The sequence below is a fragment of the Lithobates pipiens genome, unplaced genomic scaffold (assembly GCF_037356315.1).
Source record: "Lithobates pipiens isolate NorthernLeopardFrog02 unplaced genomic scaffold, aLitPip1_a1.2 Scaffold_3, whole genome shotgun sequence".
Classification (NCBI taxonomy): domain Eukaryota; kingdom Metazoa; phylum Chordata; class Amphibia; order Anura; family Ranidae; genus Lithobates; species Lithobates pipiens.
This window is the reverse complement of record NW_027507790.1, coordinates 222,576,731-222,591,950: the sequence shown is the minus strand read 5'-3', so window position 1 is coordinate 222,591,950 and position 15,220 is coordinate 222,576,731. Positions and strand designations below refer to the sequence as shown.

General features: G+C 43.0%; 1 protein-coding gene across 5 annotated transcripts in view; it reads right to left on the bottom strand.

Moving 5' to 3' along the window:
- Positions 1-15,220, bottom strand: part of DAB2 (DAB adaptor protein 2) — a 257,161-nt gene that overhangs the window by 75,087 nt on the left and 166,854 nt on the right. For all 5 annotated transcript variants that reach the window (XR_013263963.1, XM_077462815.1, XM_077462816.1 and 2 more), the window contains 2 exons: positions 4,169-4,195; positions 3,920-3,973 (listed from right to left, as the gene is read on the bottom strand). Coding sequence is in view for 4 of the 5 variants with exons in the window: in XM_077462815.1 (XP_077318941.1) it covers positions 3,920-3,973; positions 4,169-4,195 (81 nt within the window). In the remaining variant the exon portion in view is untranslated. The remainder of the gene's footprint in view (positions 1-3,919; positions 3,974-4,168; positions 4,196-15,220) is intronic.

Below are 15,220 nucleotides of genomic sequence, written 5' to 3'. Positions count from 1 at the left end.
AAAACATTGTATTGTATGAATGAGCAAAGTTATTCTAACTAAAGCTCATATAAGTCATATGACGGGCCCCTTTCACATACTGGTTACTATAATATGGTTTACCTGACATCAAACAATCTGATCGATCAACTTTGACAAACTGCAGAAAAAGTGCAGCTGCTACCTTCATCAACCAGTTAGATTTCATTTTTCCCTATCTGAAAAATGAACCGAGAAATCTAATTGGTTGCCGTAGACAATTTGCACTAGTTCTATTTTTCTTTATTATTTATAATTCATCCAAATTCTGGAATATTTAATGGGGTGACAGTGCAAAGAGCAACAATGATATGCAAATAAGATTGCAATTCCAATTTTCATGAATTCAAAGCAATCAGAAATGTAATTATGGATAGGTTGGAGTGGTTTATTACATTTCACAGATTGCACTTAATAATGTCAATTTGTATGCAGTTAACAGCTAACAAACGACCAGGAAGACTGAAAATAAGGGTGTAGGGGTGTCCGCACGTGCACTGAGCTTACAAAGCCACTCCAGGGGCTCTGGAAATTCAAGGTGTTTGCATATGTATACAGTGACTTCAGATCCTGAAATTACTCACTAATAGTCTATAGCTTTGATAGGTGAGCTTACTGACCAATAGACAAGTCTGGGAGGTGGGAAGGCAGGGGCCAAAATATGACTTCATAAGTGACACTATATGGTCAAACCTCTGAACTTCTGACCATAATATTTGCTAAACATGCCCTTTCCACCAATTTACTAAATGCTGGTGTTTTCAGGCAAGACTACTCAATGTTACAGCATACAAAGAAATGTTAGACAATGGTCTACGTTCAGCCTTGAGGCAAGCTTGGGAAATGGGAAAGGCCCATTAACGTTCCACCGTGACAATACACCTAAGCACCAAGCCAGGTACATAAAGAAAGGGTTTAATGAGTTTGGTGTAGAAGAACTCAAATAGCCTTAACAGATCCCTTGCCTCAACCCTACTGAATGCATTTGGAATAATTTGGAATGTGAATTGTGAGCCAGGTCCTCTCATCCAACATCAGTACCTGACACATTTTCTTCTAGCTGAATGGGGCACTCCACATGGACATGCTTCAAAAGCCTGTGGAAAACCTTCCCAGAAATGTGGAGGCTGTCATAGCTGTGATGGGGATGGGGGCAACTCCATATTAAAGTCTGTGGTTTTGGAATGGGATATCCAAGAAGCAAATATAGGTGTGATGGTCAGGTGTCCACAGCCTTTTAGCAATACAGTGTATTTGCATAATCGAGAACCCTAGGTTTTGGAACTTCTGGAGTGAACTACAAGCTGTACTACAAGCTGTCTGCTTTTCAGTCTTCATGGTAGTTTACCAGTTTTATACTTATTATGCAAGGTCCACGTATACAGTATGTGGGTGCCACCATCCCCTGATGTCAAAACGCTGCATTATGCAAAGCAAAATATACTCACCTTACTGCTGGGTTCCAATCGCATTCCTACTTCCTGTCACTGAGTCTTACAAAGGGATCTTCGGAAAGCTCTGGATCCCAAATTCTTGAGAAAGGATGGTACAGAACTGCATAGAAGTGTGTTCTCATTTGATTTTGAATCCTTTTCCAGGATCCCTCTAGAGCAGTGGTCATCAACCCTGTCCTCAGGGCTCACTAACAGGCCAGGTTTTATGTATTACCTTGGGGAGATGCAGACTAAAATACTGCAATCACGGAGCAGCAAATGATATCACCTGTGATGTATTTCAGTTATCTTGCAAACCTGGCCTGTTAGTGGGCCCTGGGGGCAGGCTTGATGACCACTGCTCTAGAAGACCCACTGATTGTACTTTGCCTAGGTGAGTCCATCAGAGGCTTGAGAGTAAGGTCATTTTTTTAATTTTTTTTCCTAAAGTATTTTCTTTCTATGATGCAGAGTTTTGACAGCAGATGGTGAGTGGCAGCCACATAAGTGGATGTTGCATTTTAATTCAAGGTCCACTTTAGTGCAGGTTCACTTTTAAACCAACAAAGAAGACAGTATAATATTAGATTTAATCATCATTAACCAAAAAAATATTTGCAGCTCTTCATAAATGTCTTTTGAGAGAAAGGCCAGGTATATCAACCAACACAGAAATTACATTAGAATGAATCATGGTCTGAATGGTAAAAAGTTAGCCTTGCCACCTCATCCCAAACCAAACACATTAATTACACAGGTTCTGTGGCTGATTAAGATGTTAATTAAACTCGCTTAGTGCCTTATCTGCATTCAATTAGCCTCAGAACTTGTCTAATTAATATGTGTTCGGTTTTAAAGGGATGAGGTGGCAACCCTATAAAAAAAAGTTTTCTTTTTCCTTAAAGCACCAATGCCACCCGATCATACCATTAATGGTTGTAAAACGTCCCCATTTAGCTTAGTTTATTTTTGAAAAGCCCATATTTTGCAGGTATGTTTGATAAAGTCCTGTTTCACACAGGCTTCAGCTTGTATAAGAGCAGTGTGAACAGCAAGCTTTGAATATTTGGAGAGCTTTCGGCAAGCTTTGTTGAAGCTTTTAAAGTACCATTCAGTTCCAGTTGTAAATGTTGAGCACAGATCTTAAAGTGGTTGTAAACCCTTACAACCAACTTTGACCTACAGGTAAGCCTAGATTAAGGCTTACCTGTAGGTCCAAGAAATATCTCCTAAACCTATAAGGTTTAGGAGATATTTACCCGAAGACAGCCTAGACAGCAGCGCGCAGGCGCACTGGGCCGGCCGCAGATCGCGGCGATATGCCGCTCGTGTCGGCTCTCGTGCGCATGCGCGGGAGTGACGTCATCGCGGCTCCAGCGAATCACAGCATCGGAGTAGCGAGGCCCGGAAGTCGCTCCGGGATACATGGCAGCGGCGGGGAAGAAGACGAAGGACCGCTTCGGGGGCTTCGTTCTCAGGTAAGTTATTCATAATGAGCTAGTAGGCTATGCATACTAGCTCATTATGCCTTTGCCTTACAGGGTGTGTTTTTTTTTTTACCTTTACCTTCCTCTTTAATTGGAGTGATGATTGTCACTTTAAACAAGCTGCTAACGCAGGATTTCTGAACCTGGGTTACATGGAACCCCGGGGGTTCCTCAAGAGGTTGCTAGGGGTTCCTTGAGCAAGGAGCGATTTCTGCCTCTCAGATATGTTCCTACTTACATCATTGATCGTTTTAGCTATCTATAAGGAGGTAATTCTTCCCAATGACCTCAAATGCGAGGAACATTCTTCCCACTGACCATTACACTAATGAATCATAAGTTGTAGATATAGTCATTTTTAGAAGAGGTTCCCTGAGACCAGTTATTTTAAGGGTCCCTCTGTGTTGAAAAATTTGAGAAAGGCTGTGCTAGCAGTTTTGCCTGTACTTCTCCTTTAAAGTGGCAATCAGTACTCCTATTATGATCTGTGTTCAACATTTACAAACTGGAGCTGAATGGTGCTTTAAAAGCTTCAAAAAAGCTTCCTAAAAGCTCTGCAAATGCTTTATCAAAGCTTTTTGTTCACACTGCTCTTATACAAGCTGAAGCCCATGTCAAACAGGCCTAATTGTTTTGCTCATAGGCCAATATTATCTACAACCTCCTGTTCATACATCACAAACAAGTAGATGTTCAAAAGCCTACATCCAAAGTATTTTGTGATGGCCTTTGTGATGGCTAGCTTCTCCTTTCAGGCTTGTTCACATTGGCATGCATGAGGCAACACATGTTGCACTTGACTTTTAGCGGATCCAATTTAATAAATTGCAAGTGAACACAACTCCATCAAATTCAAAATTCAGACCATCGTTACGTATCTTTCTTTTAATACAGCTATTTCAAAAAAGAAGTACGTGTCAACGTATATAGTAGGATGTAAGTAAAAAAAAAAAATAAAAAAAAAACTACATCTTTACTTACTAGTTTGATGTTCTGGACTTCCTCACTAATACTGAGTAGGGCATCATTTCCATTCTGAATAAAATAATAATAATACCAACAACATCAGCATTGTGACATATATATATATATATATATATATATATATATATAAATAAATATATATATATATATATATATATATATATATATATATATATATATATATATATATATATATTTTTTTTTTAGATTTGTACTTAAAAGCTACAAAAACAAATATATCCTTACCTCAACTGGCTGACTGCTTTCATCATGCTGAAAAATAAAATATATCAAAATTCAATTTAATAGTATTTAACGTTGACATAATTATATATGAGCAATTATAAAAAAAAAAATGTAAGTATGACTTATAGGTTTTTAAATAATTCCAAAAATCAATGAAAGTGGTTTGGTTTTTACATTGCCACCATCCCTCAATTTAATATGCATGCAAATATATTGATTTCCATGGGACTTTGCAGACAATTATATACAATCATCCATTCCACATACTTCTGTGGATGATAGTATATGATAGCCTACAAAGTCCCATGGCAATCTATATATTTGTAAGTACTATATATACTTTATATATGAATTCATGATGTATATATGGCATGGTAAAAGTCATATGGTGGCACAGCATTGGTCCTCAGTATTGTATTTTTTGTGCTGTTCAAGAATGGGAAGACTTTATTGACTTCCTTGGATAAGAAGTTTTGTGCATTACATAGAACATTGTCCAAAACTAAATTACATATAGACAAGAACATAATAAGTACTTGTAAACCGAGTTATAGGCATACTGTGATTGGGAAATGACATAGCATTCACCATATTACCAAGGGATGGAGACATGGTTGCGTACAGACAAAACTGAAATGATATGTTAGTTGGAGTCAGCAAACACACTACCCACAAGTATAACAAACAATACAAGGGCTTAGCACTGTGTTACTTAGGAGTATATACTAAGGACATTACAGTAATATTATCATGAACAAATTCACTATTCCTGTGTGGGTCATCAGGGCTCATACGAGGACGCAGGAACAAAATTTTATCTTTGTCCCCAAAAAAACACCATTAAAAAGTTAGGGCATAGTCTGCCTCAAGGCAAGTTTTGCCTTCTATGTACAGTAACTGCTCTCTATGCTGTTTTCTTCAATAACCTATAACAGTTCTATGTGTGACCAGTAGAGGGAGACAATCCATTCTGCGAGTATTGGCTTCAAGACGTGAATCTAGCATCAACCTATATTACCAAAGAACTCTAGGCAACAGCTAAACACACAGATGTGCTATTGAATCCAGGCGTTTTTTATTTTATTATTTATTACTGACCTAAATGCAGTCCATTGAATTTAAAACATATAATGATTTATTAAAGTGGTTCTAAAGGTAGAAGGTTTGTTTAGCCTTCTTCATGCAGCTCCCCCCCCCCCCCCCCAATACTTACCTGAGCCTGATCTTGATGCAGTCCTGTGCACAAGAGCAGTGGCTCTCTCTGCTCTTTCCCTTCCTCATTGACTCAGAGACAGCCAGGGACACCCCACTGCCCGAGGGCCCCATGCCACTAGGGGGCCCCATCAGGGTTGCCAGCCTCAGTAAAACCAGGGACAGAATGTAAAAAATCTGTGTTTTTTTTTTACATCTGTCTTTGAAATGTCCCTTACCGACATCCTTTTGGTCTAAAAATCCAGAGATTATAGCTGCCCCACCTCTCCAGTACCGTCTCAGCCAATAGAAACATGTCTGTGTGCACTGTGTGATTGTATACTGTGTGGCCCCATAATCTCTGATTGCCTGGGGGCCCCATAATCTCCTATTGCCCGGGGGCCCCATGAGTTGTCAATCCGTCCCTGGAGACAGCAGTTGGAGCCATTGGCTCTCACTACTGTCAGTCACAGCCAGTAACAAGGGAGCAAAGGGGTGGAGCCGAGCCCCTCTGTGTGTCTATGGACAAAGAATGCCGGCTCAGGAGCGAGCCTGCACAAGTGCCCCCATAGAAAGTGGCTTGCTATGGTGTGCACTTCATGGGGGGGGGGAGTAGCCAACAGCTCTGGCAGGGGACCCGGGAAGAGGAGAATCAGACCTGCGTTGCGCAAAACCCTTACACAGGGCAGGAAAGTATAACATGTTGGTTATTTAAAAAAAAAAAAACAAATGTATCCTTTGCAATCATTTAAGCGAATACAAAACTGGATTAGTTTGTATATTTTACACAAATTAACATAAATGTTATTGATTTTCATTTCAAACAGAATGTGGCAAGCTATAAAAACACCCATATGCAAACGGTTTTTAAAAGTACAATCTGTGTGATCAACATCTACACCATTTTTCCATTACTTAGCATGTTACTGACCTAGAACAAGGATGTAGGTTGGGAGAACAGCATACAAATGAGTGAGAACAGCATTACAGGAGAGAGCAGAGAGAGAGCAAAAAACGTCCTTCCTGTGCATATACTGTGAGTATACAAGCACATACTGTATAATAAACACACAGACGCTAGTATATCACTACAACACCATCTATAGTTCGGAGTGCATAGTACATGCTGTTGCACTTTGAACAGGGGTCAGCAAAATGCCAGTGAACTTGGGCTCCAGTTGCCATTTTATGTGAACCTCTGAGTCCAGATGACAACGATGGCTTCCACATGGCCTAAGCGCTGTATCAGCGGGCTTTCACAATCTAGTCACCATAGTTTTTACGGATCTTAGCAATTCATTATTCTTCATTAAAATCTTTACACCAGGAAAAGGCGGTTGAGACCTCTGGCCCAGCATCGGGTCCGGCACAGTGTAGAGCGTGCCGTATAACTTGTTTTAACTGCTATTGATTTACATGACTGTAAAAGTCAGTGAGCTCTACCTTTAGCCATCTACATGTGTTACTGAATCTCCTTGTGCTTAATTACAGTGAGCAGTTTTACGGTCACTGTAAAAAAAGACTGTCAATAAGATACGGCTGTAATTAAAATGAATGGAGATGTTTCCTACATATATAACGCAAGTTAACAAAAACACATCAAGCTCCACTGATTTTCTTCTCTCAATGTGTTAATTAGCACTTGGGAAGTGTCCCGGCCTTCTTTCTCCAAGCATAACAAATCAGCCGGCTAATAAGCTGAGGAGAAAGGGCAGATCAACATAAATTTTGGTTTGCTTTAAGGATAAGTCTGTTTTCCAATAACTAAGGACCGATTGGCCCTCCTTACCCTCCTCATCTAAAGTATACAACATAGATCTCAAATTAGACATCCTTTGGCTTCTAATGCCCTGTACACACGGTCGGACTTTCCGATGGAAAATGTGCGATCGGATCTTGGTGTCAGAAAATCTGATCGTGTGTGGGCTCCATTGGACTTTTTCCGTCGGAATTTCCGACACACAATGTTTGAGAGCAGGATCTAAAATTTTCCAGCAACAAAATCCGATCGTTTAAATTCTGATCGTGTGTAGACAATTCCGACGGACAAAGTGCCACGAACGCTCAGAATAAATTAGGAGACGAAAGCTATTGGCTACTGCCCTGTTTATAGTCCCGTCATACGCGTTGTACGTCACTGCGTTCTGAACGATCGGATTTTCTGACAACTTTGTGCAACCGTGTGTATGCAAGACAAGTTTTGGGTCAAAATCTGTCTGGAAATAATCAGACAGATTTTGTCATTGGAATGTCCGATCGTGTGAACAGGGCATTAGCCTTGCAGCTCACATCGGGCAGAGTTGCACTCTACTGAGAGGCGGCTGGTCGTAAAGTGTTGTCTATATTCCTCTCGAACATGTTCCTGTAGATAAGGCTCATCGATAGTGGGTGCCGTAGCGGCTACCAACTGGCTACTGGAAACTTCAAAGGTAAATGCACATATTTGCCAGCACACCAAGGATCCTCAAATATTGTCCAAAGGTTTTTATTGCAGAAAGATCACAAGAGCAAGTGCAACATTTCAGAGCCATGCAAGACCCCTTTGTCAGGCATGTGAAGCCTGACAAAGGAGTTCCTAGAAACAAGGCTCATCGATAGTGGGTGCCGTAGCCACTACCAGCTGGTTACTGGAAACTTCAAAGATAAACACACATATTCGCCAGCACACCAAGGATCCTCAAATATCATCCAAGGGTTTTTATTGCAGAGAGATCACATCACAAGAGCAAGTGCAATGTTTCGGAGCCATGCAGGCAGGGCCGCTGATAGAAATCATGGGGCCCCGTACAGCCTACCTGACGGGCCCCCCTTCAGCTCCACCCCTGGCCCGCCCATGGTCCCTCCTTCAGCCCCGCCCCGTCCCAGCCCCTCCCCAGACCCCGCCTTGAAACAAAGTGCAGGTTTGTCTACAAGCGATAGGCATGGCTGGCACTGTCTGTAGCACATTACGGCATTGGCGGCACAGGTGGCACTGTCTCTGCAGGCAGCACATGCGTTATGGGCCATAAAGCATGTGCTACCAGCAGACAGTGCCGCCAATGCTGTAATGTGCTGTAAACAGTGCCAGCCGTGACACTAATGGCATAAGGCATGTGCTACTTGCTGACATAATGCCATTGGCAGCATGGATGGCACTGTCTCTGCAGGCATCACATGCGTTATGACATTAGCGTCATGGGTGTCACTGTCTGCAGCACAATATGGCATTGGCGCCATGGGTGACACTGTCTGCAGCACATTACGGCATTGGCGGCATGGGGGGCATGGTCTCTGCAGGCAGCACATGCATTATGGCCCATAATGCATGTGCTGCCTGCAGAGACCGTGCCACCCATGATGCCAATGCCATATTCTGCTGTAACAGTGCCACCCATGCCGCATGCGTTATTGCCCATAACGCATGTGCTACCTGCAGACAGTGCCACCCATGCTGCCAATGGCATAATGTAAAGATGCTGCTGCAGTAGTAGTAGATCTTGAATCCACCCCCCCCCCCCCCCCAAGCAAGCACACACCTGTCTGTGTTCTGTGTTAGCCGGGCCCCAGGAGTCACTTCTTCCTTGATCCTGTTGCTGGTGGCTGTCTGGACTGGAGTACGAGTGTCCACAAAAGTTTCCAGTCAGATGCCAGATCGATCTGCTACTTTTTTTTCTTCCGCTCGGCGCTCGTCTCTCTGCTTTTTCTCTAGCCGAGCGAAGAACATAGCAGAAGGGGAGGAATCACTCCGCGCCAGGGAAGGCAATATAGAGGACGCGCTGGCCGGAACTTGAGCCAGCATGAGGAGCGGGCGCAGAGAGGACATTCTTCCATTTCCGAAATAGAGAAAATAGTCCCTCCCCCTGCCTATTGAGCTATCGGCCTAAAAAAAAAAATGTAAAAAGAACGGCAAGGGGTGGGGGGGGGGGGGGGGGGGAGAGAGTCAGTCAAGGTGGCTGGGGGATTTTTTTTTTTTTAACATTAATTGGATTTTTTTTTTTTAACATTAATTAGGTCTCCGTTTAGGTTGCCCGGGCCCCCCTGCTGGCCGGGCCCAGTACAACAGGGCCAGTTGTACTGGCCTATCAGCGGCCCTGCATGCAGGACCTCTTTGTCAGACATGTGATGACGAAGCCTGACAAAGAGGTCCTGCATGGCTCCGAAATGTTGCACTTGCTCTTGTGATGTGATCTCTCTGCAATAAAAACCTTTGGACGATATTTGAGGATCCTTGGTGTGCTGGAGTATATGTGTGTTTATTTGGTGGTAAAGTATGGAGCAAGTGTGACTTTAAAGCAGGAGTAAACCCGCTGAAGTTTTTTTTTTTACCTACAAAGGAAAAGGCATAATGAGCTAGTATGCACTATGCACATAATGAGCTAGTATGCACTATGCATTATGAAATACCTTAGAACGAGGCCCCCGACATCTGGCCCAATCCACGCCGAGGGAGCTGACATGTTCCCTCGGCGTGTCTTCCGGGTATCGTGGCCGGAGCCGCGATATCGTCACTCCCGCACATGCACGCAGGAGATTTCTTTCCGGGAGGGTCCAGCGTCTGCCGGACTTTCAGCCAAGAATCCCCTGTGCGCATGCGCCGCTGCGCATTGCGAGGGGAATATCTCCTAAACCGTGCAGGTTTAGGAGATATTTTTTTTACCTACAGGTAAATGTTAATCTTATAAAAACGACTATACAACCACTTTAAGGTGTTTCTGACTCCCTGCTCAATCCAGGATATGGTTGTAAAAACAATTATATAAAAGAGAACAGATCATTATATACTTCTCTATGGCTCATTTATGCATCGGCTTGCATAGCACATTTAACCGCTTGCCGGCCGCCGCACACAGATGTACGTTGGCAGAATGGCACAGGCAGGCAAAAGGGCGTACCTGTACGTCCCTTTGAATTTGCCGCTTATGGGCGCAGGTCCTGGGAACTCAATGTTCACTGGAAGCCCGCGATTGCGGTGAGGAGAGGCAGAATGCGGAGATGCCTTTGTAAACAAGACATTTCCCTGTTCTGCCTAGCAACATGACAGAGATCCACTGCTCCCTGTCATCGGGAGCAGTGATCGCTGTCATGTCAGAGGTGGCCAATCCCCTTACAGTTAGAATCACTTGCTAGGACACTGATCACTGTATAAATGACAATGGTCCCAAAATAGTGTCAAAAGTGTCCTATGTGTCCGCCATAATTTCGCAATCACAATAAAAATCGCAGATCGCCGCCATTGCTAATAAAAAAAATTTAAATTAAAAAAATGCCATAAATCTATCCCCTATGTTGTAGATGCTATAACTCAAACTAAACTGAGAAAGAATTTTAGACCTGGCTCACAATTTGCATTAAAATTCATCCCAAAGGTGTTCAGTAGGGTTGCGGGTTGCGGTCAGGACTTTGTGAACGCCAATTCAGTTCCTCCACATCTTTTTAAACCATGTCTTTATGGTTCAAATCAAATCAATACTATTTTGACCCGTTGTGGCGAGGCCCTTAAATCGCATGGGGCCCATAGGCTGGTGCCTACTCTGTCTAATTGGTAATCCGGTACTGTTTGGAAGATAGTCCTATATCTACGAAATTGTGATGCAGGTAGAATCCCTGGTAAGAACTAAACCCAGGAGCCCAGCACTGATTACAATTCACCCAACTTCTGCAACTGGACTTCATCTTAAAGCCCAACTCCAGAAAATCTATAACAGTGATGGTGAACCTTGGCACCACAGATGTTTTGGAACTACATTTCCCATGATGCTCATGCACTCTGCAGCGTAGCTGAGCATCATGGGAAATGTAGTTCCAAAACATCTGGGGTGCCAAGGTTCACCACCATTGACCTATAAACTCTCCTTTGCAGTGGAGCTGCACCTGTGCTGCAAAGATTAACTGCTCTTTTATTCTAGGGGGACCATAAAAGCATTTTACTTCCTTGATTCTCCCCCCCCCCCCCCCCTCCATGCTCTAGCAGTGGACTGTTCCTTGGCATCCTTATGTCCAGGTGCAGGGTTATGGACCCTGTATCTGGATGACATCAGAGAACCTTAGATGGGCAGGGGAGAGAAAAAGCTTCAAGTGCCAATGTAGCAGCACAAAGGAGCTTGCAGGAGTGGAGGATCAGGTGAGTAGAGAAGAGAATTCATGTATGCTATCCATACTCGGAGAATATGGCAACACCTCCTGAGGAACTGTGGCAGTTCAGTTCTACTTTAACTGCAAACTTCAGTGGCTATAATTAAAGCGGTAGTAAACGCTGCATTCTCCAAAAAACACTCCAGGGCTAAGACCAGGGGTATTCTTCAATCATGCTTCTATCCACAGTGCCACTCAATGGTGCAGCCCTCCACAAACCAGAAAGTCTTCTATTAGCTCTGAGGAAAGGTGCATGTCCCCCAAAATGCGTCAGCCTTCCAACCACTTGGTCCTATTACAAGTTATACTGCGTCCACCTGGAGTAGATCAGTTTTGCTTGATGTTTTTATTGGCATGTGAGTATCCGTTTGTCTTTGTGGATACATTTATTTATGATAATGAACAAGGTGTTTGTGCCCTTATGTGTGTTTTTTGCAGGTACTAAATGCTGCGTTTGCGGGGTCAGGCGCGCTATAATGGCTGAGCCGCGATGGCGTCCCTCCCGCTCACAGAGCTCTGAAGGAACGGCACAGGTATGCGCCGGTGATCTCAAAGGCTGCTGCTGGCTAGGATATCTCCTAAATGGTGCACGTTTGGGAGAGATTCATTTTACTTACAGGTAAGTTTTACTATAGGCGTGTGCAATGGGTGTGCCCTAATCACCCTCCCCCTGTGTGGCGTAGATTCCTCTTGCTGTCTGGGCCCGCTTCCTTTTCTGAATGAGCACTGAAAGTGATTGGTACAGATCACTCACTGTGTCCATTCATAAGTGAAGCCTAGTAAACTGTGTTTACTAGGTTTCAGTTTGTGAATGAACAGGAAGCTGCTCTGTACAGAGGATTTCCAATTCATGCACTATCCAGTGCAGCTGACGCTGTAGAGAAAGAGAATCTCTGTCCTCAGCCCCTTTTTCTGTTGCAAAAGTGAGACATCAGGGGTCTGTTTAGACCCCTGATATTTCACCAAAGCCACATTTTAAAATGTTTTTTTATTTTTAGGACTCCAGGTCAGGTGTGTGTCTGTCTGTATGGTATGTATATATATATATATATATATATATATATATATATATGGAAAATGTTCAATGGGAGCCTTTTGTCAGAAATTCCAACCGTGCATAGGCCCGGTTTCCATCGGAATTTCCGTCACACAAAATTTGAGATCTGGTTCTCAAATTTTCCAACAACAAAATCCGTTCACACAAATTCCGATTGTGTGTACACAATTATAACGCACAAAGTGCCATGCATGCTCGGAATCAAGCAGAAGAGCAGCACTGGCTAACTTAATTTTTCTCGGCTCCTTGTACGTCACTGCGTTGTTGACGTTTGGAATTTCCGACCAACTTTGTGTGACCCTGTTTATGCAAGACAAGTTTGAGCCAACATCCGTCGGAAAAAAAACACAGGATTTTGTTGTCGGAATGTCCGATTGTGTGTACACGGCATAAGGCAGGCCATACATGTGTTGAATTTCTAAAGAATTTTCTTTCGAAAATCGTATCTAAGAATTTTCGTTCGTATTTCGCACCATCAGTGGGCTGCAGCAACAGCCAATTTTCGTGCAGCAATCAATTTTGAGAAATCGGACATGTTAGAAATTTTTTGAAACACAAACGATTTTCTAATCAATGATGGGAGAATCGTGTGAGAAATGTAATCAAAAAAGATATGCGCATGTGCAAGAAAAGATAATCCCCGGAAAGAAAAGAAAGTTCCCAGCCATGAAAATGATTTTCTGTAGCAACAAGAGGTGAAATTGAAGGCTTGGTTGGCTGAATTTCGAAATCAATGGTGGCGCCCTCGGATCACAAAACGCACAAATTTTCTGATTTTCCAAAGAAAATTCTTTCGAAATGTGTCCATGTATGGCCAGCCTTATGCAATAGTCTTTGAATTCCAATGAGCTTTATTATAAGCTTACCTGTAGGTAAAAATACAATTGTTGAGTTTACTACCAACTTCAATGTAGTTACAGGCTATTCCCATTCTATTTTTTGGGTTTTCTGCTCCTTTAACAACAGAATTTTGTACTAAAAAATAACAGCAAAATAAATCCTCTGATGATTATCTCATGCGTTTTCTACTTTGAATTATTCAAAGCTGTTAACTTTTCTAGCTGAATTATTGATAAGCTTGTTCCCTCTTTAAAAGATGTGACATCCACATTGGCAAATTCTCAGTACTCTGGAAACTTTGAATTATAAGCTCTTCAAGTCGAACTTTGGACAGAAAAAAAAAAACAACACTATTTAATCCAGTCATATATTCATAAAAAATCATTAAAAATATTTTAGAAGTTTGCATACTTGTATGTGCAAAAGTACCTTCTTGGAATGGGCCTCCTGAAAAAGCCTATAAAGTATCATTTACACCGGGGGAGGGAGGATCGGCACAGTGCTTATAGTGTGAACAGGACCGCACAGCGATTGGCTCATCATTGTGTTGCTGCTCTTTTGATTTCCAATCACAACCTGCCCTGCTTAAAGCAGGGTTCCACCCTAAAGTGGAACTTCTGCTCATCGGAACCCTCCCCCCCTCCGGTGTCACAGTTGGCACCTTTCAGGGGGGAGGGGGGTGCAGATACCGGTCTAAGAAAGGTATTTGCACCCACTTCTGGGCAGAGACTCCCACGGGAGTCTATGCTCTTCCTGTCCCGGCGCGCTGTCTGCTGGGACACACACGGTTCCCAGAGACAGCGCGGACCATTCCCATTGCGCTGCGCGACTTGCGCATGCACAGCAGGGAACAGGGAAGTGAAGCCGCAATGCTTCACTTCCTGACTTCACCTAGAATGGCGGCGGCAGCAGCCGAGAGCCGAGCGATCGATCAGCCTCGGCTGCCGACATCGCTGGATCCTGGGACAGGTAAGTGTCCATTTATTAAAAGCCAGCAGCTGCAGTATTTGTAGCTGCTGGCTTTTAATATTTTTTTTACAGTGAAATCCCTCTTCAAGGGATCGCTAAACCCACAAAACAAAAACATATTTCCATTCCTTAAATGTGGTGGCTGCATTTGTTTTCTTTTTTTAAAGCTAAAAACCTTTCTTGCCAGAAATGGAATGTCTTTGTCACCCTCTAAAAGCTGATTGGGAAGTATAAAGCAATGTAATCTTCCTTCTGTGACCTACAAATCTCATCAACCCTCATGTTACATAATGATGCTGCTTTCACACTGAGGCGCTTTACAGCCGCTATAGCGATAGAAATAGCGGCTGTAAAGAGCCTCTCCTCTCACTCCAGTGTGAAGACCCGAGGGCTTCTCACAATGGAGCGGTGCTCTTGCAGGACACCAAAAAAAAGTCCTGCTTCTTTGAGGCGCTGCAGGAGCGGTGTATACATTGCTCCTACAGCGCCCCATCCCATTGAAATCAATGAGCAGGGCCGCTGCGGGCCGATTTAACCCTTTTTCAGCCGTTAGCAGGGGTTAAAAGCACCCCGCTAGTGGCCAAAAAGTGCTGCAAAAACTATGGTAAAGCGTCGCTAAAAATAGGGGCGCTTTACCGCCGACACCCCCAAAGCCCCAGTGTGAAAGTAGCCGTAATCAGATAAAAAAAACACACGTCCATCTAGTTCAACCAGTAAAAAATAAATACACATTATATTACTTTCATTTTTTTACTTTTGAGTTTTGGGACGCCTGCCTTTATATGCACATGAACTTTAATTGCATCCCAGTCTTAAGCCCCATATACACTATCAGATTTTTGTCTTCAGATTTACCAAAATCATATATAAGAGGTCAAACCTTA